This window comes from Pan paniscus, chromosome 5, assembly GCF_029289425.2.
Source record: "Pan paniscus chromosome 5, NHGRI_mPanPan1-v2.0_pri, whole genome shotgun sequence".
Lineage (NCBI taxonomy): Eukaryota > Metazoa > Chordata > Mammalia > Primates > Hominidae > Pan > Pan paniscus.
Window position 1 is genome coordinate 54,021,506 of NC_073254.2, and position 27,700 is coordinate 54,049,205.

At 40.1% G+C, this 27,700-nt stretch overlaps 1 protein-coding gene across 2 annotated transcripts in view; it reads right to left on the reverse strand.

Annotated features, from left to right (window-relative positions):
• Window positions 1–27,700, reverse strand: part of KIF6 (kinesin family member 6) — a 389,937-nt gene that overhangs the window by 196,778 nt on the left and 165,459 nt on the right. For both annotated transcript variants that reach the window (XM_003833335.7, XM_034962039.3), the window contains exons 11-13: window positions 12,665–12,770; window positions 11,635–11,773; window positions 7,092–7,310 (exon numbers count right to left, since the gene is read on the reverse strand). In XM_003833335.7, the coding sequence (XP_003833383.2) occupies window positions 7,092–7,310; window positions 11,635–11,773; window positions 12,665–12,770 (464 nt within the window). The remainder of the gene's footprint in view (window positions 1–7,091; window positions 7,311–11,634; window positions 11,774–12,664; window positions 12,771–27,700) is intronic.

The window sequence follows — 27,700 nt, forward strand, 5'->3', positions numbered from 1 at the left end:
TCACCTGAGTGCACATCATGCTCTGCTGGCCTAACAGAAACATACGCAAATGAACTTGGGATCCCAGCACAGTCTGTAGTAGCAGGACTGACACACCTTTCAAAAGCTGGAAACAGGAGGGAGGGCAGCCAAGATGGCCAAATAGGAACAGCTCCGGTCTACAGCTCCCAGCGTGAGCAACACAGAAGACGGGTGATTTCTGCATTTCTGTCTAAGGTACCAGGTTCATCTCACTAGGGAGTGCCAGACAGTGGGCACAAGACAGTGGGTGTAGTACACCATGCGCGAGCCGAAGCAGGGCGAGGCATTGCCTCACTCGGGAAGCGCAAGGGGTCAGGGAGTTCCCTTTCCTAGTCAAAGAAAGGGGTGACAGATGGCACCTGGAAAATCGGGTCACTCCCACCCTAATACTGCGCTTTTCCGATGGGCTTAAAAAACGGCGCACCAGGAGATTATATCCTGCACATGGCTTGGAGGGTCCTGTGTCCACGGAGTCTCGCTGATTGCTAGCACAGCAGCCGGAGATCAAACTGCAAGGTGGCAGCGAGGCTGGGGGAGGGGTGCCCGCCATTGCCCAGGCTTGCTTAGGTAAACAAAGCGGCCGGGAAGCTCGAACTGGGTGGAGCCCACCGCAGCTCAAGGAGGCCTGCCTGCCTGTGTAGGCTCCACCTCTGGGGGCAGGGCACAGACAAACAAAAAGACAAACAAAAAGGGCACAGACAAACAAAAACAAACCACTGCAGTAACCTCTGCAGACTTAAATGTCCCTGTCTGACAGCTTTGAAGAGAGCAGTGGTTCTCCCAGCACAAAGCTGGAGATCTGAGAACTGGCAGACTGCCTCCTCAAGTGGGTCCCTGACCCCTGACTCCCGAGCAGCCTAACTGGGAGGCACCCCCCAGTAGGGGCAGACTGACACCTCACACGGCTGGGTACTCCTCTGAGACAAAAATTCCAGAGGAACGATCAGACAGCAGCATTCACGGTTCATGAAAATCTGCTGTTCTGCAGCCACTGCTGCTGATACCCAGGCAAACAGGGTCTGGAGTGGACCTCTAGCAAACTCCAACAGACCTGCAGCTGAGGGTCCTGTCTGTTAGAAGGAAAACTAACAAACAGAAAGGACATCCACACCAAAAACCCATCTGTACATCACCATCATCAAAGACCAAAAGTAGATAAAATCACAAAGATGGGGAAAAAACAGAGCAGAAAAACTGGAAACTCTAAAAAGCAGAGCGCCTCTCCTCCTCCAAAGGAACGCAGTTCCTCACCAGCAACGGAACAAAGCTGGACAGAGAATGACTTTGACAAGTTGAGAGAAGAAGGCTTCAGACGATCAAACTACTCCGAGCTACAGGAGGAAATACAAACCAAAGGCAAAGAAGTTAATAACTTTGAAAAAAATTTAGATGAATGTATAACTAGAATAACCAATTCAGAGAAGTGCTTAAAGGAGCTGATGGAGCTGAAAGCCAAGGCTCAAGAACTACCTGAAGAATGCAGAAGCCTCAGGAGGTGATGTGATCAACTGGAAGAAAGGGTATCAGTGATGGAAGATGAAATGAATGAAATGAAGTGAGAAGGGAAGTTTAGAGAAAAAAGAATAAAAAGAAATGAGCAAAGCCTCCAATAAATATGGGACTATGTTTAAAGACCAAATCTAAGCCTGATTGGTGTACCTGAAAGTGACGGGGAGAATGGAACCAAGTTGGAAAACACTCTGCAGGATATTATCCAGGAGAACTTCCCCAACCTAGCAAGGCAGGCCAACATTCAGATTCAGGAAATACAGAGAACGCCACAAAGATACTCCTCGAGAAGAGCAACTCCAAGACACATAATTATCAGATTCAACAAAGTTGAAATGAAGGAAAAAATGTTAAGGGCAGCCAGAGAGAAAGGTTGGGTTACCCACAAAGGGAAGCCCATCAGACTAACAGCAGATCTCTCGGCAGAAACTCTACAAGCCAGAAGAGAGTGGGGGTCAATATTCAACATTCTTAAAGAAAAGAATTTTCAACCCAGAATTTCATATCCAGCCAAACTAAGCTTCATAAGTGAAGGAGAAATAAAATACTTTACAGACAAGCAAATGCTGAGAGATTTTGTCACCACCAGGCCGGCCCTAAAAGAGCTCCTGAAGGAAGCACTAAACATGGAAAGTAACAACTGGTACCAGCCACTGCAAAATCATGCCAAAATGTAAAGACCATAGAGACTAGGAAGAAACTGCATCAACTAACGAGCAAAATAACCAGCTGACATCATAATGACAGGATCAAATTCACACATAACAATACTAACTTTAAATGTAAATGGACTAAATGCTCCAATTGAAAGACACAGACTGGCAAATTGGATAAAGAGTCAAGACCCATCAGTGGGCTGTATTCAGGAAACCCATCTCATGTGCAGAGACACACATAGGCTCAAAATAAAAGGATGGAGAAAGATCTACCAAGAAAATGGAAAACAAAAAAAGGCAAGGGTTGCAATCCTAGTCCCTGATAAAACAGACTTTAAACCAATAAAGATCAAAAGAGACAAAGAAGGCCATTACGTAATGGTAAAGGGATCAATTCAACAAGAAGAGCTAACTATCCTAAATATATATGCACCCAATACAGGAGCACCCAGATGCATAAAGCAAGTCCTGAGTGACCTACAAAGAGAGTTAGACTCCCACACAATAATAATGGGAGACTTTAACACCCCGCTGTCAACATTAGACAGATCAACGAGACAGAAAGTTAACAAGGATACCCAGGAATTGAACTCAGCTCTGCACCAAGCAGACCTAATAGACATCTACAGAACTCTCCACCACAAATCAACAGAATATACATTTTTTCAGCACCACACCACACCTATTCCAAAATTGACCACATTGTTGGAAGTAAAGCTCTCCTCAGCAAATGTAAAAGAATAGAAATTATAACAAACTGTCTCTCAGACCACAGTGCAATCAAACTAGAACTCAGGATTAAGAAACTCACTCAAAACCGCTCAACTACATGGAAACTGAACAACCTGCTCCTGAGTGACTACTGAGTACATAATGAAATGAAGGCAGAAATAAAGATGTTCTTTGAAACCAACGAGAACAAAGACACAACATACCAGAATCTCTGGGACACATTCAAAGCAGTGTGTAGAGGGAAATTTATAGCACTAAATGCCCACAAGAGAAAGCAGGAAAGATCCAAAATTGACACCCTAACATCACAATTAAAAGAACTAGAAAAGCAAGAGCAAACACATTCAAAAGCTAGCAGAAGGCAAGAAATAACTAAAATCAGAGCAGAACTGAAGGAAATAGAGACACCAAAAAACCCTTCAAAAAATTCATGAATCCAGGAGCTGGTTTTTTTGAAAGGATCAACAAAATTGATAGACCACTAGCAAGACTAATAAAGAAAAAAAGAGAGAAGAATCAAATAGACGCAATAAAAAATGATAAAGGGGATATCACCACCGATCCCACAGAAATACAAACTACCATCAGAGAATACTACAAACAACTCTACACAAATAAACTAGAAAATCTAGAAGAAATGGATAAATTCCTCTACACATACACTCTCCCAAGACTAAACCAGGAAGAAGTTGAATCTCTGAATAGACCAATAACAGGCTCTGAAATTGTGGCAATAATCAATAACTTACCAACGAAAAAGAGTCCAGGACCAGATGGATTCACAGCCGAATTCTACCAGAGTTACAAGGAGGAGCTGGTACCATTCCTTCTGAAACTATTCCAATCAATAGAAAAAGAGGGAATCCTCCCTAACTCATTTTATGAGGCCAGCATCCTCCTGACACCAAAGCCGGGCAGAGACACAAACAAAAAAGAGAATTTTAGACCAATATTCTTGATGAACATTGATGCAGAAATCCTCAATAAAATACTGGCAAACCGAATCCAGCAGCACATCAAAAAGCTTATCCACCATGATCAAGTGGGCTTCATCCCTGGGATGCAAGGCTGGTTCAATATATGCAAATCAATAAATGTAATCCAGCATATAAACAGAACCAAAGACAAAAACCACATGATTATCTCAATAGATGCAGAAAAGGCCTTTGACAAAATTCAACAACCCTTCATGCTAAAAACTCTCAATATATTAGGTATTGATGGAACGTATCTCAAAATAATAAGAGCTATCTGTGACAAAACCATAGCCAATATCATACTGAATGGGCAAAAACTGGAAGCATTCCCTTTGAAAACTGGCACAAGACAGGGATGCCCTCTCTCACCACTCCTATTCAACATAGTGTTGGAAGTTCTGGCCAGGGCAATTAGGCAGGAGAAGGAAATAAAGGGTACTCAATTAGGAAAAGAGGAAGTCAAATTGTCCCTGTTTGCAGATGACATGATTGTATATCTAGAAAACCCCATTGTCTCAGCCCCTAATCTCCTTAAGCTGATAAGCAACTTCAGCAAAGTCTCAGGATACAAAATCAATGTACAAAAATCACAAGCATTCTTATACACCAATAACAGACAAACAGAGAGCCAAATCATGAGTGAACTCCCATTCACAATTGCTTCAAAGAGAATAAAATACCTAGGAATCCAACTTACAAGGGATGTGAAGGACCTCTTCAAGGAGAATTACAAACCACTGCTCAATGAAATAAAAGAGGATACAAACAAATGGAAGAACATTCCATGCTCGTGGGTAGGAAGAAGCAATATCATGAAAATGGCCATACTGCCCAAGGTAATTTATAGATTCAATGCCATCCCCATCAAGCAACCAATGACTTTCTTCACAGAATTGGAAAAAACTACTTTAAAGTTCATACGGAACCAACAAAGAGCCCGCATTGCCAAGTCAATCCTAAGCCAAAAGAACAAAGCTGGAGGCATCACGCTACCTGACTTCAAACTATACTACAGGGCTACAGTAACCAAAACAGCATGGTACTGGTACCAAAACAGAGATATAGACCAATGGAACAGAACAGAGCCCTCAGAAATAATGCTGCATATCTACAACTATTTGATCTTAGACAAACCTGAGAAAAATAAGCAACGGGGAAAGGATTCCCTATTTAATAAATGGTGCTGGGAAAACTGGCTAGCCATATGTAGAAAGCTGAAACTGGATCCCTTCCTTACACCTTATACAAAAATTAATTCAAGATGGATTAAAGACTTAAATGTTAGACCTAAAACCATAAAAACCCTAGAAGAAAACCTAGGCATTACCATTCAGGACATAGGCATGGGCAAGGACTTCATGTCTAAAACACCAAAAGCAATGGCAACAAAAGCCAAAATGGAGAAATGCGATCTAATTAAACTAAAGAGCTTCTGCACAGCAAAAGAAACTACCATCAGAGTGAACAGGCAACCTACAAAATGGGAGAAAATTTTCGCAACCTACTCATCTGACAGAGGGCTAATATCCAGAATCTACAATGAACTCAAACAAATTTACAAGAAAAAAACAAACAACCCCATCAGAAAGTGGGCAAAGGATATGAACAGACACTTCTCAAAAGAAGACATTTATGCAGCCAAAAGACACATGAAAAAATGCTCATCATCACTGGCCATCAGAGAAATGCAAATCAAAACCACAATGAGATACCATCTCACACCAGTTAGAATGGCAATCATTAAAAAGTCAGGAAACAACAGGTGCTGGAGAGGATGTGGAGAAATAGGAACACTTTTACACTGTTGGTGGGACTGTAAACTAGTTCAACCATTGTGGAAGTCAGTGTGGCGATTCCTCAGGGATCTAGAACTAGAAATACCACTTGACTCAGCCATCCCATTATTGGGTATATACCCAAAGGACTATAAATCTTGCTGCTATAAAGACACATGCACATGTATGTTTATTGCGGCACTATTCACAATAGCAAAGACTTGGAACCAACCCAAATGTCCAACAATGATAGACTGGATTAAGAAAATGTGGCACATATACACCATGGAATACTATGCAACCATAAAAAATGATGAGTTCATGTCCTTTGTAGGGACATGGATGAAATTGGAAATCATCATTCTCAGTAAACTATCGCAAGGACAAAAAACCAAACACTGCATGTTCTCACTCATAGGTGGGAATTGAACAGTGAGAACACATGGACACAGGAAGGGGAACATCACACTCTGGGGACTGTTGTGGGGTGGGGGGAGGGGGGAGGGATAGCATTAGGAGATATACCTAATGCTAAATGACAAGTTAATGGGTGCAGCACACCAGCATGGCACATGTATACATATGTAACTAACCTGCACATTGTGCACATGTACCCTAAAACTTAAAGTATAATAATAATAAAATTAAATTAAGGAAAAAAAGCTGGAAACAGGAAAGGTGCCTCTGAGTTGGCCCAACCCTGCCAAATGCTATTATCTGACAAAGTTTTATTAATTTATTGTCATTTAAGTCTGTGGTATTATTATTATTATTATTTTTGAGACAGAGTCTCACTCTGTCACCCAGGCAGGAGTGTAGTGGCCTGATCTTGGCTCACTGCAACCTCCACCTCCCAGGTTCAAGTGATTCTCCTGCCTCAGCCTCCTGAGTAGCTGGGATTACAGGCACGCGCGACCACGCCCAGCTAATTTTTGCACTTTTTAGTAGAGATAGGGTTTCACCATATTGGCCAGGCTGGTCTTGAACTCCTGACCTTGTGATCTGCCCGCCTTGGCCTTCCAAAATGCTGGGATTCCAGGTGTGAGCCACCGTGCCTGGCCTGGTAATATTTTTAAATAGTTTTCCTGCAGATAGTTCATTTGGATTTATAAATAAACACTGCATCGTCATCATATCAGCAATATCTGATCTTATTTGTTTCCTTTCTCTAAAGTTAACTTTTTTACTGTTACCCTGAACCCATCTATTCTACCGCTGAATTCTGAGAAAATTCATAGTTGGTTCCCCTCAGTTCAGTCATCAGTGTGGGAAACTGGTATTTAATTTAAGATAATTGATAGTTATAAAAAATAATTCTAACAAAGAAATTGAGCCTTCATCCTGATACATGTAAAACTAAAGGGTGCTACATCGAAATCCATTACAGACAATGAGAAATACTGGAAATTTAGTCAACTGACCTATTTTCTTGTGGAGCAAACTGGATCTTTTCCCCAAAATGCTGAAGTCCTGGGCCTGTGAGGGAGCTGAGGATAGTCGCATTCTTTGACCTTCTTCTGGGTTTCCCAGGCGGAAGGGTGGGCTCTGGGAGTGTCTGAATTCACGTCTATCCATGCCAGCCAAGTGGAGAGCCTCCTGAGCTTTCTTCTTTTCTTTTTTTAACATGTTGACCAGGATATCTGAAACTTGACTTAAGGATTTAATGACTGATGCTAGCTTATAGTAATCAAAACACAAATGTCCTAAGTGTCATTAATGTTCTTAACATTTGCTATTTATCATGTGGTAAAGACTGAAGGAAGGTTTCAACTTCCTGAAGCCGCATATATAGTTATGGACAATTTAGGAGGCTTGCTTTCTATATAGCACCATTGTATGAAAAATTAGCAAACCCAAGGTCTTTACAATGTTCTGAGTTTAAACCAGGTACATCTTAACAATCTTATGAAAGTGCTTATAAAAAGTCAAATGAAGGCTGAATAGTAGTAGACAATAGGATATGTATACATCTTCCCAGATAAAAGATGAATTTACTTACATAGCCTATGTATATGTATCAGCCCCCTGGGCAAGCACGCGCCTGCTCAGGAGGCAGCAGAAGAGCAGAGCGGGAGAATGGTGAAACCCACCCGTCTGGCAGATCAGCCATCTTCATCTTGGCGGCCGGTGCGGTGACAAAGGTGCAGCCACAGCACCCCAAGCTCAGCACGTGCTTATGTAGAGTTCACTCAGATGGGGGCTTTTTAAGCCACTAATGTTTGGTCTCAAATGGAACGGAAAAGAAGCGAATTATTAGCACAGACGTATCATTTTAAAATGCACCTTCTGTAGGCCATTGAGATATGCCAGGACCATTGATGATAAAGGATAAAACCACTCCCCTCTACCCTACTTCAGTGTTCATTCTGTGTTCACGATGCCTAGAACTCTAAGAGATTTTTGTCCAATCTGCTAAATGGAAAGACTGTAACCCCTATTGAGAATCTCAGAGCTCTAACTGCATATGGGGTAAGATGAATTCAATGCCTTTGCATCGCTAGAGAAGGCTAATTAAAATGAGAGTCTAAATGTGGTATGTGTCCTAAAGGGTAAACTTTTCAGAGGAAGGGGATACAGAGAGCACTGCTACTTAGAAAGGCAGACAGGTACCCAGATGATATTTATTCTTGGACAAGCAGCGTGGAAGTCATTTGACCTTCATCTTCCTCCTCAGCTTTAACTCCCACTTGGTGATTTCTGGAAGCATAATCAGGTTTGCTCTCTCTGATGTGGCTTCCATTCCTTGCCCCAAAACAACATGTACTTACCAAAAATGTTCACAGCTTCTTAGTGTCTAAGCATTAACATGACAGAGAAGAACAGGGCTCTGGCCGAACACGCTGCTCCTCTTTGTATGGAACTGATTACCAATGTCATCATACACTTCCATTGGTTCACACACTGTGATGGCAATATCCATCGACTCACTCATTCAGTGATATTTGTTGGAGCTTGTGCTATAGATGCCAGGCCCTGTTCTAGGCATTGGTATAGAGCAATGACAAGGCAGAGTAGTTTCTTGCTCTCACGAAGCAGACGTCCTACTGGGGAAAGACGTCTCACACATGCATGCACGCACACGCACACACACACAACATCAGAATGCCACATACCTAATCTGAAGAAGGTCAAGGGTGACTGGGCGGCTGCTATACATTGGGTGCTACAAAAGGCCTAAGAGTGACCTTTAAGCTGAGATCTGAGCCATAAGAAGAACCAGCCAGAGGAAGAACATCAATGCAGAGGAGAAACAGGAAGTTTCCCTAAAGAGAAACAGGCCCGGAAGTGGCTCCCAATGCTACAGTCCTGTGATCCCACATCCTACAATGCACAGGACAGCTCCTGAGATGAAGAATTATCCAGCCACAAATGTTGATAGTGCCAAGGCTGAGGAACCTCGTGTTAGAAGAACAAGAAGGTAACTGTGACTGAAGCCTAGCACACGTGGGACGAGGCATGAGAAATGAGGTCCGTGGGGGAGGGGATGGTGTAGGCAGGGCAAGATCATCCAGGCCCTCGTAAACCAGAGCAAGGAGTTTGGTTTCATTCTTCGTATCATGGGAAGCCCCTTGAAGACTTTAATGAGAATAATGATGCGTTCTGATGTACATTTCATAAAGATCGCAATACGAATCTATCTTCTGTGCTGCCTTCCCTCTTCTCACCTTTCCCCTGTCTTCTTGTCCTCCCTATTCCCATTTATGGGAATGGCCTTTGTGCCAAGCACTTTGCTGGGTCATGGATCCCCCTGTCATATATTTTGTGAAGGGGTGTGTGAACTTTATTCAAGCTGAGGATGTCACCGACAGGACATCATTTTCACTCCCTTTCCAAGAAGATCTGATGTCGTTTGCAGTCATTTGGGTGCGTTACTGTCTTTTGTTAAACTCAGTTATAATCACTTTTTTTATTTCCTGGAAGCCATATCTTTCCCATTTGTTGTGTCACAGTCTTAGCCTTCTGGGTTCTACAAAGAAAGATATGAAAACATCCTCCAACTCGACTCTGAGTAACTGTGAGATTTCAGGAGGTTTTCTTAGTCGTTGGTCTTTGATAAGCACAGCTTTGAGAGGATTAAATCTTAGCTGCTATTCTTCCTTCTTCTGAGATTGCTTATTGCCTTCATAGTCATAACTCCAATTACATCACACTCCACAGTGCTCAAAGCACTTATGGGCTTTTCTCAGCAGGTCTTATGGTCCTGCTCCTGAAGAGTAGAAAGCAATGTCACTGAGTAGGTACAGAGCTAATAAATGAAGAGCTAGGATTTCAATCCAGGTATGAATTGAAGTGCAGTATTCTTTCCACTCTGACTCCCATACACCATCATTTTGAATAAGAGTGTCAGATGGAGGGAGCCCTGTTTGAATTGCTGACAGTCAGTAAAGAATCTAGGGTAACCCCACATGAATGGTGATGCCTGGATTCACCACAGTGAAGGAGGGGAGGTGATGGATATCTCTCTTTCACTCTCTTTTAAAAATAAACATATAGGAACAAACTTGGACTGTTCTCTGTCATATCTCATCTCATCCCTCGTATATGCACAGACATTCATAAGCCCAGAAGGGGATTAAGAAGTTGGTAGGAGTATTTAAAGGAGAAGATCCTAGACTAGGATCAAGGCCAGGAAAAGAAACAGAGCTCAGACTGGGGCTGGGGCCAGGACTGAGGTCCAGGCCGAGACCATGCCTGGAGATGGATGGTGTGAGAGGAAGGAAAAGGAATGTGAGGGTGACAACACCGTGGGCAGCACTGAGGGATGAAGGCTTGTGTGTGTGTGTGTGTGGAGGGGAGGGGGGTGATTCTCAGCTGAACCTACTGTTCCCTGGCCAGCTAAAACTCACTTGAATCTGACACACAGGGTCTGCTGATACTCAAGTAAAATTAGAGACCAAAGTTAATCAGGCAACATGTCTACCTCCCATTTGGTTTGTTCTTACCTCTTTATTACTGGGTTTCCTTTATGTAGACTATTTTCATGCATTTTGCATAAATAGCTGAAGCTAAAGCATCTTTTGGTAATTTAAAAAAAAGAACAAAAATATCTGTTTATAAAGAACTGACCGAAAGGATTTCTTGTGCATGTTTAAATTCTGCAAACGTAATGAAAATGTCAAATCTTTTTACAAGAAGCTTGAAAGATAAAATGAGAAACAATACCAAAGAAATATCTGGGAGGCCTGAGGTCCACCCAGCCCCACAGGGGCTCCATAGAAGTAACCACTTCATCTGCAACTGGAGGCAGCACATGCTCCCATGGGCTACTACCACTTTCAGCACCCAAAATACACTGCCTCTTGGAGCCAATAAGAATTCTATCTTATTTGGTACTGATCAGTTTAGCTAAAAAAAAGAATTCTATCTTGAACACTCATCTATACTCACTTCCAAATTTGGGAACATTTGTAAGTGTAACTCAAAGCAGTAGATCTGGCTTTTAAATAAAAAGTTACATTTAAATCAATCTCTGCTCTTCATAAGCTAAATACCATTTGTCATTTTTCAGCCATCATTTGAGTTTCACCCACGCACCAGCCACAGATTCTGGGCCATGGTGAGGCTGTGGTCAGCCTGTTGTCCGGTCAGCTTGCTAAAGATAACCAGCTAACTTACTGGCTCAGGGCTAACACAAAGAGAACACAACAGAGGAGCCAAAAAATATATTTAAAAAAATTAATGTTAAAAGATGGTGTAAAAAGGCTCATACTTTGAAATAAACTAAAATGTTCCCTGCAAGAGTAACTATGTCAGGATAAAAACAAACACATTTTTTTCTTTTATAGAAACTCTTTTTCACTAGTTGCAATACTTTGCTGAAGGGACCTTTGACTTCTCAATGGAAAGAAGCAATGTGAAATGGAAGCTGGGTGGGGAGCTCAGCCATGTGGCTCAGGAAAGACTGCTGTTTACCCCTTTCAAACCAGGATAGAGGAAGTTTCTTCATCACTTCAGAAAGGATACTGATTTCGTTATCTCTCTGTTTCAGAATATCTCGTAGCTTTCTATATTCTTCTTCTTTTAATGGTTCTTGACAATCTTGGTCTTTGCTTTCAGAGGAGACTGTATTGTTTTCAAGGATCTTCTTGTCATTCAATAGTTTCTGTAAGATAAAATAAGAACTTAGTACCCATATAACTAGTCCAAATTTCTTTGTTTCTTTGACTCTTTTTCCTTTAACAATTCCCTGCACACATCAGGCATGGGTGACCTGTCTGATGCAGGTGCGATGTCTTTGCGATGCAGTTGCTTTTTTGGCTTGGCATGTTTTCTCCCTTCTACCTGCCTTCTTTCCCCTCCTCCTTCCTCAGCCCTCTCTCCCCTATCTTATCTCTCCTTCCCTAAATTGGGAAATGCCTACTCAACATTATCTCCTCTTGGACTCCTTTCCCTTTCTCTATACATCATTCCACTTAATTTACACTTTTATTCTAGTACTTATCATGTATTGTGATTATTCTTTACAACATCTGTCATCTCCATGACTTGCTTATTAAACTTTGTCTTATCTATACCTGGCCCTTAGTAACTCACAACAAATGTTCATTATCTTAATGAAGTATGCAAAAATACAAGTGAGCTAAAAGTAAAAGTGATTATATTCCCAGGCCCTTGTCATGAAAATTAAAACCTAAGGCAGAGAAAAACTGAAATATCATATGGGTATATCAAACTGCTGAAAAAATACGGAATGCAATTCTCTTGATATAGCTCGAAAATAATTTTTTTAAAAAATATGGAACTATTCTGTGTAGAAGGTAGAGATTCCTGACAAAAGAATTAGAAGTCCATGGCCTGAGTTTATTTATTGGCAAGTAAGATACAATCTCTGAAGAAACTCAGTGATAATCATACTATTGGTTCAAAGATCGTACCATTTTCTGGACATGCAATGCTGGATCCTAACCTTCCAAGAACTGGTCAACTAGAAAAGTTTTTTTGCAGCTTGAACATGGCTGAAAATGGCTTCTGTTGGGGAAACATTTAAGTTTACCTTTAAATGATGAAAACAGTGATGAACTTTACGCATATCCGCGCCAACCTCTAATCTACTCTCTGGATCCTGGTCTTCCAAAAAGGATGTTATTAGTTTTTCCAGCCTAAAAATACATAATGTATGAGAAGCAACTGTGAGCTAGAAGCTTTAAAAATTCTAATGGCATTATCTAGTTGGTTAACATTTAAAGTACAGAATATTGTTCCCACCTCTTTACAGAAGTACAGATTTGAGTATAAAAATTAAGGGAAAAGAAACATTGACAAAGTGAAATTTGTAGTGAAGCCATTATTTGACTAATTTCCAGTGAATTTTCTTATGAAGCTTTCAATATAGAAATCATTTGATTTCTATGGTCCATTCATTCTAGCCACTCTGAATTTCTATGCCCCTGTGCCTGGCTGCTGCATTGCTAGAAAAAGTAATGAGAATGTATTTTAAATTAATTTCACTAAAAATGCATGTGACTCAGCTTCAGCTGGCACCTCAGTGATGCCCCACTATTTTTTTAATCATTCCAGGTGATCTTCTATTCTTCACAGTGCCTATTCCAAATCTTTCTACAGCCCCCAAGCCTGCCACTACTCTTTCACTCTCTGTCAATAAAGTCACTTCTTTATTGGAGAAAGTCATGCAGACTCCTTTGTTTCCTCCTCCTTTGCCTCAGAGTGTCTCTGCCTCACTGCTCAGGCCCTCTTCCTGCTTTTATAGATTGTGGATATTCTTCCTCTTTCTGAAGGCCAGTTTCTCCCCTGGGCTCTCTCTCTGCTTCTTCCAGGGCTTATCTAGTTAATTACCTCTTTTCCCTTAATCATCTCTTTATCGCCTCTCTATACTGACTCCTTCCTCTTTGCTTACAATCATGTTGTTTTTCCTATCCTAAAACAAAATGAAATAGAAAACAAAACACCTCCCTTTGGAGGGACCATCCAACCACTCTATTCTAAAGTCCTAGTTTGGCCGGGTACAGTGGCTCACATTTGTAATCCCAGCACTTCGGGAGGCCCAGGTGGGTGGATCACTTGAGGTCAGGAGTTCAAGACCAGCCTGGCCAACAGAGTGAAACCCCTTCTCTTCTAAAAACACAAAAACTAGCCAGGCAAATTGGCACGTGCCTGTAATCCTATCTACTTAGGAGGCTGAGGCAGGAGAATTACTTGAACCCAGGAGGCAGAGGTTGCAGTGAGCTGAGATTGTGCCACTGCACTCCAGCCTGGGCAAAAGAACAAGACCCTGTCTCAAAAAAAAAAAAAAGTCTTAGTTTATTCATAGCACCATGTGCCAATGTAGCCTTCTAGTACTTTGTATCAGAGGGAAATTCTTGGCTCTTATTTATCTTTGTGCTTCCCATCCCCCTAACATTAGGTTCTCAACACAAATATGTTCACTAGTTACTGGATTCACTGCCATGGACATGGTTCCCCTCTAGGTTGAGATAGAACTCTTAATAAGGAAGGTTTAAGGATGACAATCAGTATCTATGATGTTAGGTATCATAATACAGCAGCAGCATATCTTTCTAGTACTATTATGAAAATATTTGCATACTTTCAGCATCTTTTAAAACTGTATCTACACATTTCTTTTCTGCTGTTACTATCAGCCCACCCCGATAAAATGTAATGATTTCTATCATAGAACAGCCTTGGATTTCATTTTTACCTCTTGTAATTTGTGACATGTGACAGCTATATATTTACAAGTGTGAGACAATTTATACCGTTACTTTTAGGGAGTTTCTTTAGGTGAAGAGATACTTATTTGCACTATTTGCTGATTGAAATTGTGTTTCCTTTTGGATTAGAGCTTCAAACCACCAGATATAGAGAGAGATTTATTCCTGATACATTTTTTAAAAAATCATGTAAATTATTATGAAAATACATGTTTATGAACAAAATTCCAAACAACGCAGATGTGAATATATTAAAAAGTGAAAACTCCTCCCACTCCCCTGCCACCATTCCCCCCCACCTTTTTTTAAAAAAATTTGATACCTTGGGAAATCCACTGTTAACAGTTAAAATATATTATTCTTATTCTTAATGAAGCAGATACCTATATTTATATATTCATTTATACATTTTGGTTTGTTGTTTTTACAAAAATGAGATCATACTCTGAATAATGCTTTACATCATTATATTTCTAAAGCATTTATGGCAGATGAGCTTCCCCATCAGTGCACACACAGTAAAGGTATTTCATTTCTAATGGCTATATAATATTCCATACTATGGATGTACTATTCCTCTCTTGATGGACACTGAGGTGACATACTCATACAGTTGCTACTTTCCTCTGTAACCCATGATGAGGCCTTGATCTACAAACCTGACTTAATGAGGCTTAAAAAATAGTAATGTTTAGCTACTTGTATTTTCCCTGAATACATAGCAGAAATTTTGAAATTTCGAAAATCACCATGGGTTCTAGAATATACACTCGTTTTCTGGAGTGAAAGCACTTTGTGATTTCCAGAGTCCATAAAATTTCTAGCAGACAATATTAAGTTGGAAGTAATGGTTAATCAATTCTTTCTTCTTGCTTTTTCTTTATAAAACAACTTTCGAATAGTTTAATCACAAGTACATATTCTAGGAAACGTTCTCTGAAGGAAGGCTGAAGTGGACTCCTAGCTCAGAAGGAAACCTCGTAAGATACAAGCCTGCTGATGAGCTGGACCACTCACAGATTGCTCACGTGCACTGGGCTTTGGTATTCCATCAAGGCTCCTCTCCCACACAGCAACACTGTAGAATACAAGGAGGACCAGGGACATGATCCAAAGAAATGGGCAAGAACTTCTGCCTGAGTAAAAGAACTGCTCGCTTTACTCTTGCTGGGACTTGATTAGTCTAGTACATAACTAAGAATGAAGATCAGCCTTTTGACATGCTATTTTGCTTTCAGCACTTGAGAACACAGAGATAAGAAACATACCTGGTCTTTCCTTCATACATTTGATTTACTGTTGGGTTTATTTTCTTATCAGGCAAGGACTTGATCTAATAATTAAAATGCAGAAAAATGCTTAATTCAGATGTTTTCGTTGTACTCCTCTAGTAGTTGAGAGTGAACAAATGAACCCAAATTCCCCACATTTTCCTATCTACCAAAATAGTGTCCAAGTTTTTACCTAGTCCCTGCTCCCTCCAAGGGGTCTCCCAGCTGCCAGAACTCTGCTGAACAGTGGAAAACTGTTTACAGAAAAGTCTCGCTAAGGAGGTCAAGTGAGTACAATAAAGTCTATTTTTTAGGACAAGCCCAAGTCAACAAGAACTTTCCTTATTCTCTACTTACACTAGAAGAAAAGAAGGAAGAAAAAAGAATCCTAGGGGAAAGAGAAAAGAAATATACACCATTCAGTAACAAGAAATATTGTAATAATTTAGTGTGTCTGAACACAAGACCTCGCTGATGGTAGGTGATGGTTTGATGTCTGGTGACTATACAGATCTCAGCCAAATTGACTGCTAATGAAATACCTCTGACAGCCTGTGTCCTGGTTCAGCAACTCCATCATATTAGAAATTTTGATATATGGCCACATAATTAGAACTGACCATATTTCCTAATATGTGCTTTACCTTCTTGAGGCCACTGCACTCCCCTCTCTGCTCCTTATATTCCTTGTACAAAAAAAAAGCTCTCTCTGTAGCCATATGTCCATAAAAATTTAGGTTTAATAGCATGAATAAAAAGACAAAGCAAGCTTCTCATCATTAATGACAGCCAACATTGAGCATGCACTAAATGCTGGACACTCTTCTGTGCTATTTGCATATATCATTTCCTTAATTTTTACAACAACCCATGAGAAAAGTGCTATTATTATCCCCATGTCATAGGTGAGGAAACTGAAGCACAGAGATATTACGTATCTTGTCCAAGGTCACACAGCAAGCACACAGGTAAAATCCAAGTTTTGAAGCACAATACTTACCATACTATAACAAAGTTACTCAAAGTATTTGAATACCATATTGGGTGATGTATTTCTAAAAGGGAGAACCCACACCTGCAAGCATTCATTGAGGAGGCAAATAGGTGGACGAAGAAGTGGGAAATAACTGAAAAGCAGTTGCTTAGATCTTAGCAAGGCCATGGACCCCCATGACTTGTAACGGCAAAAAAAGTTGGGAAGGAATCAGAATGTGCTGTATTTGAAGATTACTTAAATTAATTATGGCATAGCTATGTACATAGTTAAGCAGCAATTTAAGTGACGGCGAAGTGGTGTACTTATTGACATTAAAAACACTCATACTATATATGGATAGCTTAATGATGAATCCCTCTGCAGGGATTCTGCAAGTACACTGTAACACACATAAGAAGACTGAAGAGACAAAAAGGAAGGAAAGGCATGAGGGAAGGGAGAGAGGGAGGGAGGGGAGCAGATCAGCAGTCCCGAAATTTTTGGCCAGCTAGTTGTCTTTGGCTCAAGAACATTCATCATCTTCTGTTGAAAAAAGAGACCAGCGACCCAAGCTAACCTCACTCTTCTTCAATATTTTCATGATTATGTTATGTTTAACTGTTTTTAAAAATTCATCATTTATACATTGAGTGTGATTAAGATGTTCTCATTATTCTCAAATAATCTTTGTAAAAAAATATGAACATGTTCGTGTCAGCAGTGGGTTCTAGAAATTGGCTAGAAACCATATCTCTATGGCACTGGCTGTGGGAAAGTTGGGAGAAAAGAAGAGTGGGATATTAGAAACAAGAGCAAACCTAACCCAGGGCATGGAAATGCTGGCTGTTTCCAAATAACTGGGACAGCAATGGGAGGTGTGCCCCAGGAGTGGGAGGGGAGCCTGGTGCTGTAACTGGGGCAGAGATAGCAGAAGCATGCAGCAGCACAGTATTATTCTAGAGAATTTACTATAAACAAGGCTCGAGGGATGCAAAGCAATGGGACTGCATCCTCTAATATCAAGCTGGAAATAGTGAGGGGGATGAAAAATACCCCAGTTGGTGGGGCAGAGCTTCCCTGTGGTAGAACCATGGAAATTGGTATTCCAGAGCTGATGGTTCTTAGCTCAACTGTCTCCTCACTGGTTTGGGGAGAGGATTTGACAACTCATTCCAGAGAGCTAGAAAGGAGTTCTGATTTATAAAACTAACTTGTATTAATTATACCAAATACATATCAAAATCTGCCTCACTTCTCTAAATCATTTTGCCACTTAAAGATGTCTCCATTGAGGGTGAGTTGTCTCTGACAGGGTTACACATGGGAATACTGACAAACTAAAGCTACATATTACCTGAGCAAAGATGCGGAAAAGAATGGGAGATAGTGACAAAGATATAAAAGGATATAAAGGATTATTTTCTATGGCTGAATAATACTCCATTGCGTACACACACCACATTTTCTTTATCTACTCATCTGTTGATGGACACAGGTTGATTTCATATCTTGGCTGTTGTGAATAGCGCTGCAATAAATATGGGAGTGCGGATATCTCTTCCATATACTGATTTCCTTTCTTTTGGATATATACCCAGTAGTTGGATTGCTGGATTGTACAGCAGTTCTAGTTTTAGTTTTTGGAGGAAACTCCATACTGAAATCCTGTCATTTGCAACAACATATTTAGAAATGGAGGATATTATGTTAAGTGAAATAAGCCAAGCACAGAAAGACAAATATCACATGTTGTCACTCACACGTGGGAACTAAATAAAAAATTAACTCATGGAGATAAAGAATAGAATAACAGTTTTCAGAGGCTGGGAAGAGTAGTGGGGAGAGAGAGGATAAAGACAGGATGAGGATGGTTAATGGGTACAAAAATATAGTCAGAAAGAACAAGATCCAGTATTCAGTGGCACAATGGGGTGACTACAGTTAACAATAATTTATTGTATATTTTGAAATAACTAAAAGAGTGGAATTGGAATGTTCCTAACACAAATAAATGATAAATGCTTGAGGCAATGGATATCCCAATTCCTCTGATTTGATTATTACACATTATACGTTTGTATCAAAATATCACATGTCCTATAAATATGTACAACTAATATATATCCATAATATTAAAAATTAAAAAAACTTTAGAAAGTACAAAAGGAAACTTGATAATTATTAACTTAAAGGAATATGATAACTAGGAAGAATTGAGAGAATAGTTACACAATTTAAAAAATTGATTGTGGTAGCATAAGAAATATGGCAGAATGATTGGTTGAATGATCTTCATTCATCAACCCTCTGTGGGTTAAAACTTTCTCATTTGTAAAATGTGTAGAATAATACCATCTTTACACTATTAGCTTTATGAAATCAGATAATGCAAGGAACAAAGAGAGAATACGCCTGGGCTATTAAGGATTTGCTATTCAACTGGACCAACTTTATAGGAATCGGCTATGAGACTTTTGAAAATACAGAATTTTCGGCTCCATCCCAGACCTCCTGAGTCAGAATCTACATTTAACAACATTCCCAGGTGATCTGCATACACACTAATGTTAAGAAGCATTGCAACAAGGCAACTGGTTATTGAATGTTGACACAAGAATACATACACATCTTTTCAGTTCGGAACACCAAACAAAGATGTAACTGGAAATGTTCTGTGAAGGAGGAACTAACATCCCTTGATAGTCAACCATGTCCTGAGCACTCTGCTAGTGACTTTACACATGTTTTCTTATTTAAGTGGAAAAAGAGCCCTTTAGGGACTATCATAGTCTGGTTCTCTTTATACCCGCCTTGTCCCAGTTATTTTATTATTACTTTCATTCAATATCCATTAAAACATGTCAGGCACTTTCACATATATTTTGTTATTCATCTGTACCATAAGCCTATAAATTATTATCACTCTTTCACAGATGGGAATAGGAAAGCTAAGAGAAGTTCAGTAACTTGCATATTGTCACTAAGGTAGGAAATTGAAACACTGAGATTTGAAAACAATTCTTTTGACTCAAGAATCCCCACTCTTTGCATTCATACTACAAAGACTCTCAGTTAATTCAGAAAAGTGCTTTCCACATGCCATAATCTCTGACATACTATATTTGTATTTTCAATTTAGAATCTTCCTGTGAACTTTTAACCAGGAAAGATGCAAACAACATAGTTAATATCAAATAAACATAATGAGATCATCAAATAAATAGTAAATAGTCTGCCATATTAAAAAAAAAGAGTTTTTAACAGGCTGAAATGGTAGGGGGCAAAGGGTGGGCTTCTTTTTGGGATGTGGCCCTTTAAAACATACAGTATTGAGAGAGCAGGTAATGCACAAAAGGAAAGTTCAGATAACAATAAATTCATAATTACGATTAACTACATAACTACACAATCCACCAAGGACATGAAAAGCTGAAGGCTGAGATTGTGCCAATAGGACTACGACCAAAGGAAACTATACAAAAATTTTTCAGGGTCATTAGTTTCATGTTTGCTTTTTCTGAGATTCTGCTGAAAGAATCAATTCCAATTGACTTAAAAGTAGTCACTTCAAGAGTTTTTCCTTTTGCAGTTTCCTGGTCTGCGACAGGTATTATATATATTATATGCTCCCCTAGCCCTAACCAGTTAGTGAAAGACATGGACCCTTACATGCAAGGAATTGAGTTCAATGTCAGCAACTCTGTTGGAATGAGTTCTTTTTTTAAATAACAGTAGGGGGCCAGAAAGTTCACGGTTTTGGTGACGCAGAGGAAATTCCTATAGAGTTTTCCTTCTGTAGGGTACATTCATCTTAGTAATGCATATTTCCTTCACCTCAACAAAAGCACAGTCATGTATACCTCAAATGCAGAAATGCACAACTTCTTGATACTTTTAGTGATTTGAAATAGCAAATGCGAAAAATCAAAATTAAAATCCAGACTGGTTTGCCTTTTTAATGGTGAAGATAAGGCCTATTTATAGGTGCATGTACGCATTCATGGCCAGGTACTTCTGTTTACAGAATTTCAAAAACTATTTTGAAATAATTTTTAAATAAACTAAGACAACTTTAAAGACAGTAGGGCATATTTTACAAGGTCCTTTAAATGCAATGATGAAGAGTTTTGAAAAGTTATACGATTGATTTTGTTTTTGTCAATCCAGATTTTCATATATCCAATTTACTTAAAGGTATATATGTCTTATGACTAAACATTTTAACTTCAGTAGGTAGAGACGGGCTCAGGAGTCTAGAACAAATGTAAATAAGAGATGAAAATAGCTGGCCTGGCTGAGGAGAAGCAGAGGCTGGGCCACAGGCACTGCTGCCCCTGGGGACCTTAAGTGGGATACGAGAAGTATTTGAGACTCTCACCACCAAGCTCCCACCACTTCTGTAGGAGGCCAAGGACAGCGTGCTTGACCTCAAGCTGGCAGCTGACACCCTATCTGTGTGCCAGAAACCGCAGGTTTACAGCATTACCAATGTATTGGAAGGCATAGGGCTAATGGAGAAAAAATATCCAAGAACAGCATCAGTGGAAAGGCATGGGGCCTGGCTGCAATAGGGCTGGAGATTGCAGACAAGCTGACTGAGCTCAAGGCAGAGATCGAGGAACCGCAGCAGCAAGAGCAAAAACTGGACCAGCACAAGGTGTGGGGGAAGCAGAACATCTGGAACATCATAGCTGCTTGGTCTATGTGACTCATGAGGACATGGGTAGAGGCTTTGCTGGAGACACCCTCCTACCATACTGGCAACACAGACCCTGTCTGGTACCAGCCCACAGGCACCCATCCCAGAAGTCCCCAGTGGGCAACAGTAAGAGATTCACCTGAACAGCCTGACTGGCCCCTTCAAGGCTGGTGAACAAGGAGGCATGGAGCTCACCACCTGTGGCTGTGTCTATGTCGTCACCCTCCAGAGCCCACCTGCTGTCTCTGGCCCTCCATCTCTGCCCAAGCCTTCCCTGTTCCATCTCCAGGAAACCTCACATGCAAGTAGGACTCAGTTGACCACCCCTTACCTCTGACCCTGACAGCTCCGGAGCCCAGTGGTGAGCTGAGCTCACTCCCACTGGGCCGACAGCATGAGACACTTGCCCCCTGCAGTCTTCTTCCCTGCTGGATAGCAGCAGCTGCAGCAATGATACCAATGCATCAGAACCCAACCCCGCTATCTCCTTTGAACCCCTCAAGGCAGACCCTACAGGCATTCTGGAACTCCCCGAAGAGCTGCCACTCTTGGATCTCACACAAGAACACATGAGCTCAGAGCTGCTGGAGGCATTGATGTTCTCAGAAATATTCTCCCTCCTCCTGCATCTTTCTCCATCTGCCAAGATCATGAGATCATGGTTACACCTACAACCTGGATGAGAGTAAGGGTGTCTGTGACCTCTTTGATGTGTCTATTCTCAGCCTCTGACTGACAGGGACATGTCCTGTGTGGCTGAGACACGGACTGTCTGACCTGGAGGCTGCCTGGGGACCAACCCCTACCCCATCACTACACAGCTTGAGAGCCACAGGCTCTGGACTTCTCCCCGCCCCCCTTCACTGCACAGTTCTGGCCACAAATCCCACTCCTGCATCAGCACCTGTACTGTCTTAGAGAGCAGGGGAAAGCTCCAGCCCCCTGCACCATGAAGCCAAAGTGTTTGCCTCTCCTTTTCTGGGGCTTTCCCCACCTCATGTCCTCCTGGAGCCCTCCCCAAGCCCAGTTTGGCTGACACCTAGTGGCACAGAACCTAGGACCCACATTCCACCCCCCAGGGCAGCCCGGCCAGCCCAATGTCCTGCTCCAGCCATGCCCCTCCCCCTATACCCACATGGCAGGGGAACTGGATGCTGGCCAGCATCACTCCAGTGTCTTTTGCTGCCCCCCACCCTCTGGCCTTACGGCTCCTCCTGGACCTCTTGTGTATGCTACCCTGCTGGGCCCTCAGCCCCGTGTACTTGTAGGGGGTAGGAGTAGGGGTGGGGGAGGGTGCTAACAGAATGGAACAGAGGTCTCTAGCTAGGACTCTGGGTGGCTCAGTCCCTGAGGACTGGCCTAACCTCCCACGGTCCCATAGCCTCCCACTCATTTCCATTTATTCATTTACCTTTATTTAGAGCCATTTGCAGAGAGTTAGAAAGATTTACAGTAATGAGGCCGGGTGCAGTGGCTCATACCTGTAATCCCAGCACTTTGGGAGGCTGAGGCAGGTGGATCATTTGAGGTCAGGTGTTTGAGACCAGCCTGGCCAACATGCTGAAACCCCGTCTCTACTAAAAATACAAAAATTAACCAGGTGGTAGCGGTGCATGCCTGTAATCCCAGCTACTCGGGAAGCTGAGGCAGGAGAATCACTTGAGCCTGGGAGGCAGAGATTGCGGTCAGCCAAGATCACCCCACTGCACTCCAGCCTGGGCGACAGAGTGAGACCCTGTCTCAAAAACAAAAACAAAAACAAACAAAAAAAAAAGAAGATTTATAGTAATGAATGGATTCTTACATAAAGATTATTTTTATACTTTTTGCAGCAAAAGGAAATTGTAATATTTGTACATGTCCAAGTGAGTAAAGATCAAGCCTATGGCTAAAAAACAAGAGAGAAGAAAATTAGATAAATTAATCAATCCATAGATACTAATAACTCCCTCTTTAAATTCTACATTTACTTTTTGAACTTCTTTTTTCTGTAGGCAAACACTGTTGATTGTGTTTAATGTTAACACGAGTACACTCATCTACATAAGTCTATAATAAATAAGAAACTGACTTACAGGAAAGAGAATGGTGGTGAGGTGGGAGTGGAGAAGGGAGTCAGTGACCAGGAGATCTAGCAGCAGGAAAATGTGGAAGATAAGCCACATTCAGGAAGGGGGAAATGACAGTCAACAGAAACAAGGTTTTAGAAAATAGAAGAGGCCTCCTATCATCATGACGAAGGCTGAACGAGCTGTGCAAGAGAAGTTAAACTGGCTTCGAAGCTGACAAAAGAGTGTAGTAGAGAGATAGCTACCTAGGGAAAGGACTGGGCAAAGAGGCAAATCTGAGACTGTTGAGAAGCCACCAAAGCAGCCCCTCTGACCAGAACAGGGGCCAGAGATCAAGTCTGAGGATCAAGGAATGAGAGGCAAGACGGCCGGTGGGAGAACAAGGTTAGGAAGGTGGGAAAAGGTGGGAAGGAGTGGAGAGAAAGACAGGCCTCAAGTGGATAAAACTAGAGCACACCTTTGGGAAAGAAGTTTATTGGGAAATTTGGGAGAATAAGGGCCAGTTGGAAGTGGGCTGGCCCTACCAAAGCTATTTATCTCCATGGTTAAAGTTTCCAAACTAGGGAGTTTCCTGACAGTTCATTAATTTGATGGAGTAGTGGAAGCTTTACCCATCCTTTGCTCCAAATCTCTGAACTTCTTTTTCTATGGTTCTGTCTTGTATGAAATTAAATTTGTAGACAACATTGAAGTTTAGAAATATACATTTTTTCAGCTGGTTCCTTTAGCTGAAATTTTTAAATAACAGCTTTGGTTTATATATGAAAACGCAGAACCTACATACATATGCACATATATATGTGCACATATATATGTATATGATTATATACATAGATATAAAATTAACGGAAAACTTGTAAAAGTTTTAAAAGACATATTAAAAGGATTTTGTTATGTAAAAATGCAAAGTAAATCCTTGTGGGTGTGTTTCCATTTGATAAAAAATAATGTATTTTATCCTTTCATATGGAAAACAGTATATAGCTGTTTGGAAATGTGTTCATGTAATATTAAATCTAAAGCAAGTGTATGTAAATTGAATCATACATTATCATTGAGTTCTGTATTAATTGAAGATGGGTTTACAAGGCAAAGACAGATCTTAGGATGCAATAAAATCTGATAAAGAGTATTGAAAACTTAAGTGTTTAAAAGAAAATGACCATGAAATTGTTAAAACAATGATGCAGGACCTACATAAAGGAAAAGTGCAAATTTAGAGAGCAAATAAAGAGGACAAGAACACACTGGGAGTTTTAGTATGTTCCTGAACGGGAAGATGCAGGATTGTAATCTCTCCTTGAATTTAACAATAAAAAAGTAAACCTAATAAAAGTCCCATTGCAGTTTTGTTTTCCAGAAAAAAATACATATACAGAGACAACCAACAAAATTTTGTATATATTTTTTTTGGACGGAGGGGTCCACAAATCCTCAGAAGTCAAAAAATGAACTTTTGTATAGAAAGCCCATAGAACCTCTGTTGGAGATGTACACATATACAGATATAGAAAGACGTCACAATTAAATGAAAAACACACGTTAAAAAACAGCAAATAAAGAATGAGTCCATTTTTATTAAAATATATATTTATATGTATTCATTAAAAATTTTGAAGGATTACAACCAGTAATAATACTTGTTATCTTTGGTGAAATCACAAGTGATTTCTATCCCCCCCCTTTTTTTTTTTTGCCCATTATCACTTTTGTACAATGAATGCGAATTGTTCACAAAATAAAAAAATCATAAAACTCTTACAAGTCTCACAACTCTCAGAGCAAAGTTTAAAAAACTCAAAAGGTAAAATTCTAAAATATATTATAAATTATAAAAACATATAATTTATAACTATTCAAGTTACTTTCCTTAAGCTATAGGAGAGAGATATACCATACTTGCTGTTAGGTTCTTGAAATGAACTCCACAGTGAAAACCCAAAGCTGTTCCTTCTGTTGCTTCCAGACGGGTTTGATTTGTTGATATGATCTAATTACTTATTTTATGGTCCTGCTTACAGTGGTTGGTGACTATTTCTGCATTTGTTTATCCATCCTTTGTGCAGGCTATCAGGAACCAGGTGTTAGGGATTGATGTAATTTATTATTTCCATAAGTGCACATTTTCACACTGTGGGTTTTCTTTAAGTGGTAGAACCCATATAAAACTGTAATTAGAATAAACATTTGTTTCAGGAAGTCTTAAAAATATCCAGCTCTACACATACAAAAAGATTTTCTGTGAAAAGCATACTGGGGAAAGCAAGAGAGAAAGACAAATATTCTTGGTTGTGATGAAGGGTCCCATTTCTTGTTTTAAAGAATTTCCTGGAGCTCACAAAACCCAAAGAGCAAGGAACATTAACACTGAGAAAGCATTAAACAACGGGAAGAATAAAACAGTACGTTCATGTTTTCACACTCAAAACTTTCTAATTTAGAAGCAAGTACTTGGACTTCTGATGAAAGAGCTGTCTAGGCCAAAAGAATCCAACATATCAGCCATAGTCCAACAAATGGAATTGCCATTTATGCCTCATCCTTTTTAAATTTGCTTTTGCTATTCATTCATTTGGCCTATTAGAACCCAAAACACTTAATTAAACTTTAGGAGACTAAAATAATCATTAAAATACAGAAACAGCCCTGAGATGGAGACAGGCCTTTTTAATCATATGAGATAACTATTTCTTAAGAACCCAAATGCTTCCATAAACTACCCAAGGATAATTAATACAAGCTGTAGACCATGCTTTTAGTTTTGGTTTTAATATCTTCAAAATGTAGTGTCAGGACCAAAAAAACTTTGTACCAAAGTGGAGAAATTTCATCTGTAGTGAATTATATTTCATGAATGATTTCAGAGATCTGATTTCTTATAAAATGCAAGGGAGCCATTAATGACCTCTGGGATATTTAATCCACAAAGTTTAGGTTATTGCTTTATAGACAGCCATTATTAGAAGCTGGTAAGAAGGAGCCTAGGAGTCAAGGGATATGAATTCAGGACTAAGTTAGCAGATAATCTGCTAAATTTTTTTTTTAAAACTGCCCGATTACTTGGGCCTCCCCTCTTCAGGTGGTGTGAATTAATCATTTGGTAAATACTGATCATGATGCAGGATGTTTCTCAATTCTCAACCACTGGGACATTTTAGAAAAGGACTATATTTGAATTACATGACTTCTGCAACATGTCCCTAAAATGACTATTTTCCACAAAGAACACAGAAAAGGTGCTTCCTCAGCCCACATTATCAGTAAATATGATAATGCTTCCTCAGCCCACATTATCAGTAAAAATGAGCTGAGATGGCCAGGTAGAGATTGCAAAGATGAATTAAATTTGCTTAAATTTGCCATTGCATATAGGGAGAGTCTAACAAGACAGGGAATAAAAAATCAATAATATGCTATCTCATTTACATTTATTCAGAGTGTTTATTGACTGCCTATTGTCAACCAGGTGTTGGTTATATAAAGATGAATAAAACACATCCAAGTCTATCCACCTTAACTTCCCTTGGATTTTGGCCTTTGAAAACCTTTGAGGTTGTGTTAAGTGGTACTTTAAAAAAAAAAGGTATAACTGCAAATATCAACTAACTAATTGTTTTTAAGGCAAAACTATTCATCAAATTATGAAAATAAAAATATAAACTCTGATCATATAAAACAAAACTAAAATAGGGTTGCAAATATTGCACCAGACATATTTATACAAAACATTATTTGTTATTTACTTGAAATTCAAATTTAATGAGGCATCTTGTATTTTTAGTTGCTAAATCTGGCCACCCTAAGCTGAAAGCCAGAAAACCTGCAGGCATTCCAGCTTGGAGCTGACCGGTGGGTGCTCACTGCTGGGATGTGTGGACCCAGGCATGAAGAAAGGCCTCAACAACTGCTCTTAGTCATTAACTCATTTACCAGTAATAAATTGAAGTTAGGCCCAGTGCTGCTGCTCTTATTCTGAAAGAGTAAAACGTAGTGCAAGCATTGCCCACAGCATCTGAATGTTTCCCCACTAATAATATACTACATTTTCAATTGATTTTAAAGCTAATAATTCAGAGAGCTATAAAACTGTTTAGAACCCTTAGGGGGCCAGAATTTGTGAAGACTGATTTTCTCAGGCAAGAATCCAACTTGATAGAAATCTTTGTAAGTCACATCACTTCTCTGGATCTGTTTACGCATCCTTAAAATAAGGAAGCCACACTTACGGCTTTGCTCATATTGATTCCTCTATCTGAAATGTTCTCCCTGTCCAGCTTTGCTTTTCTAAATCTTGTCTTGATTCACGAGTCTGCACATCCCTGATCTTCCCAGTCAAAAGTAAT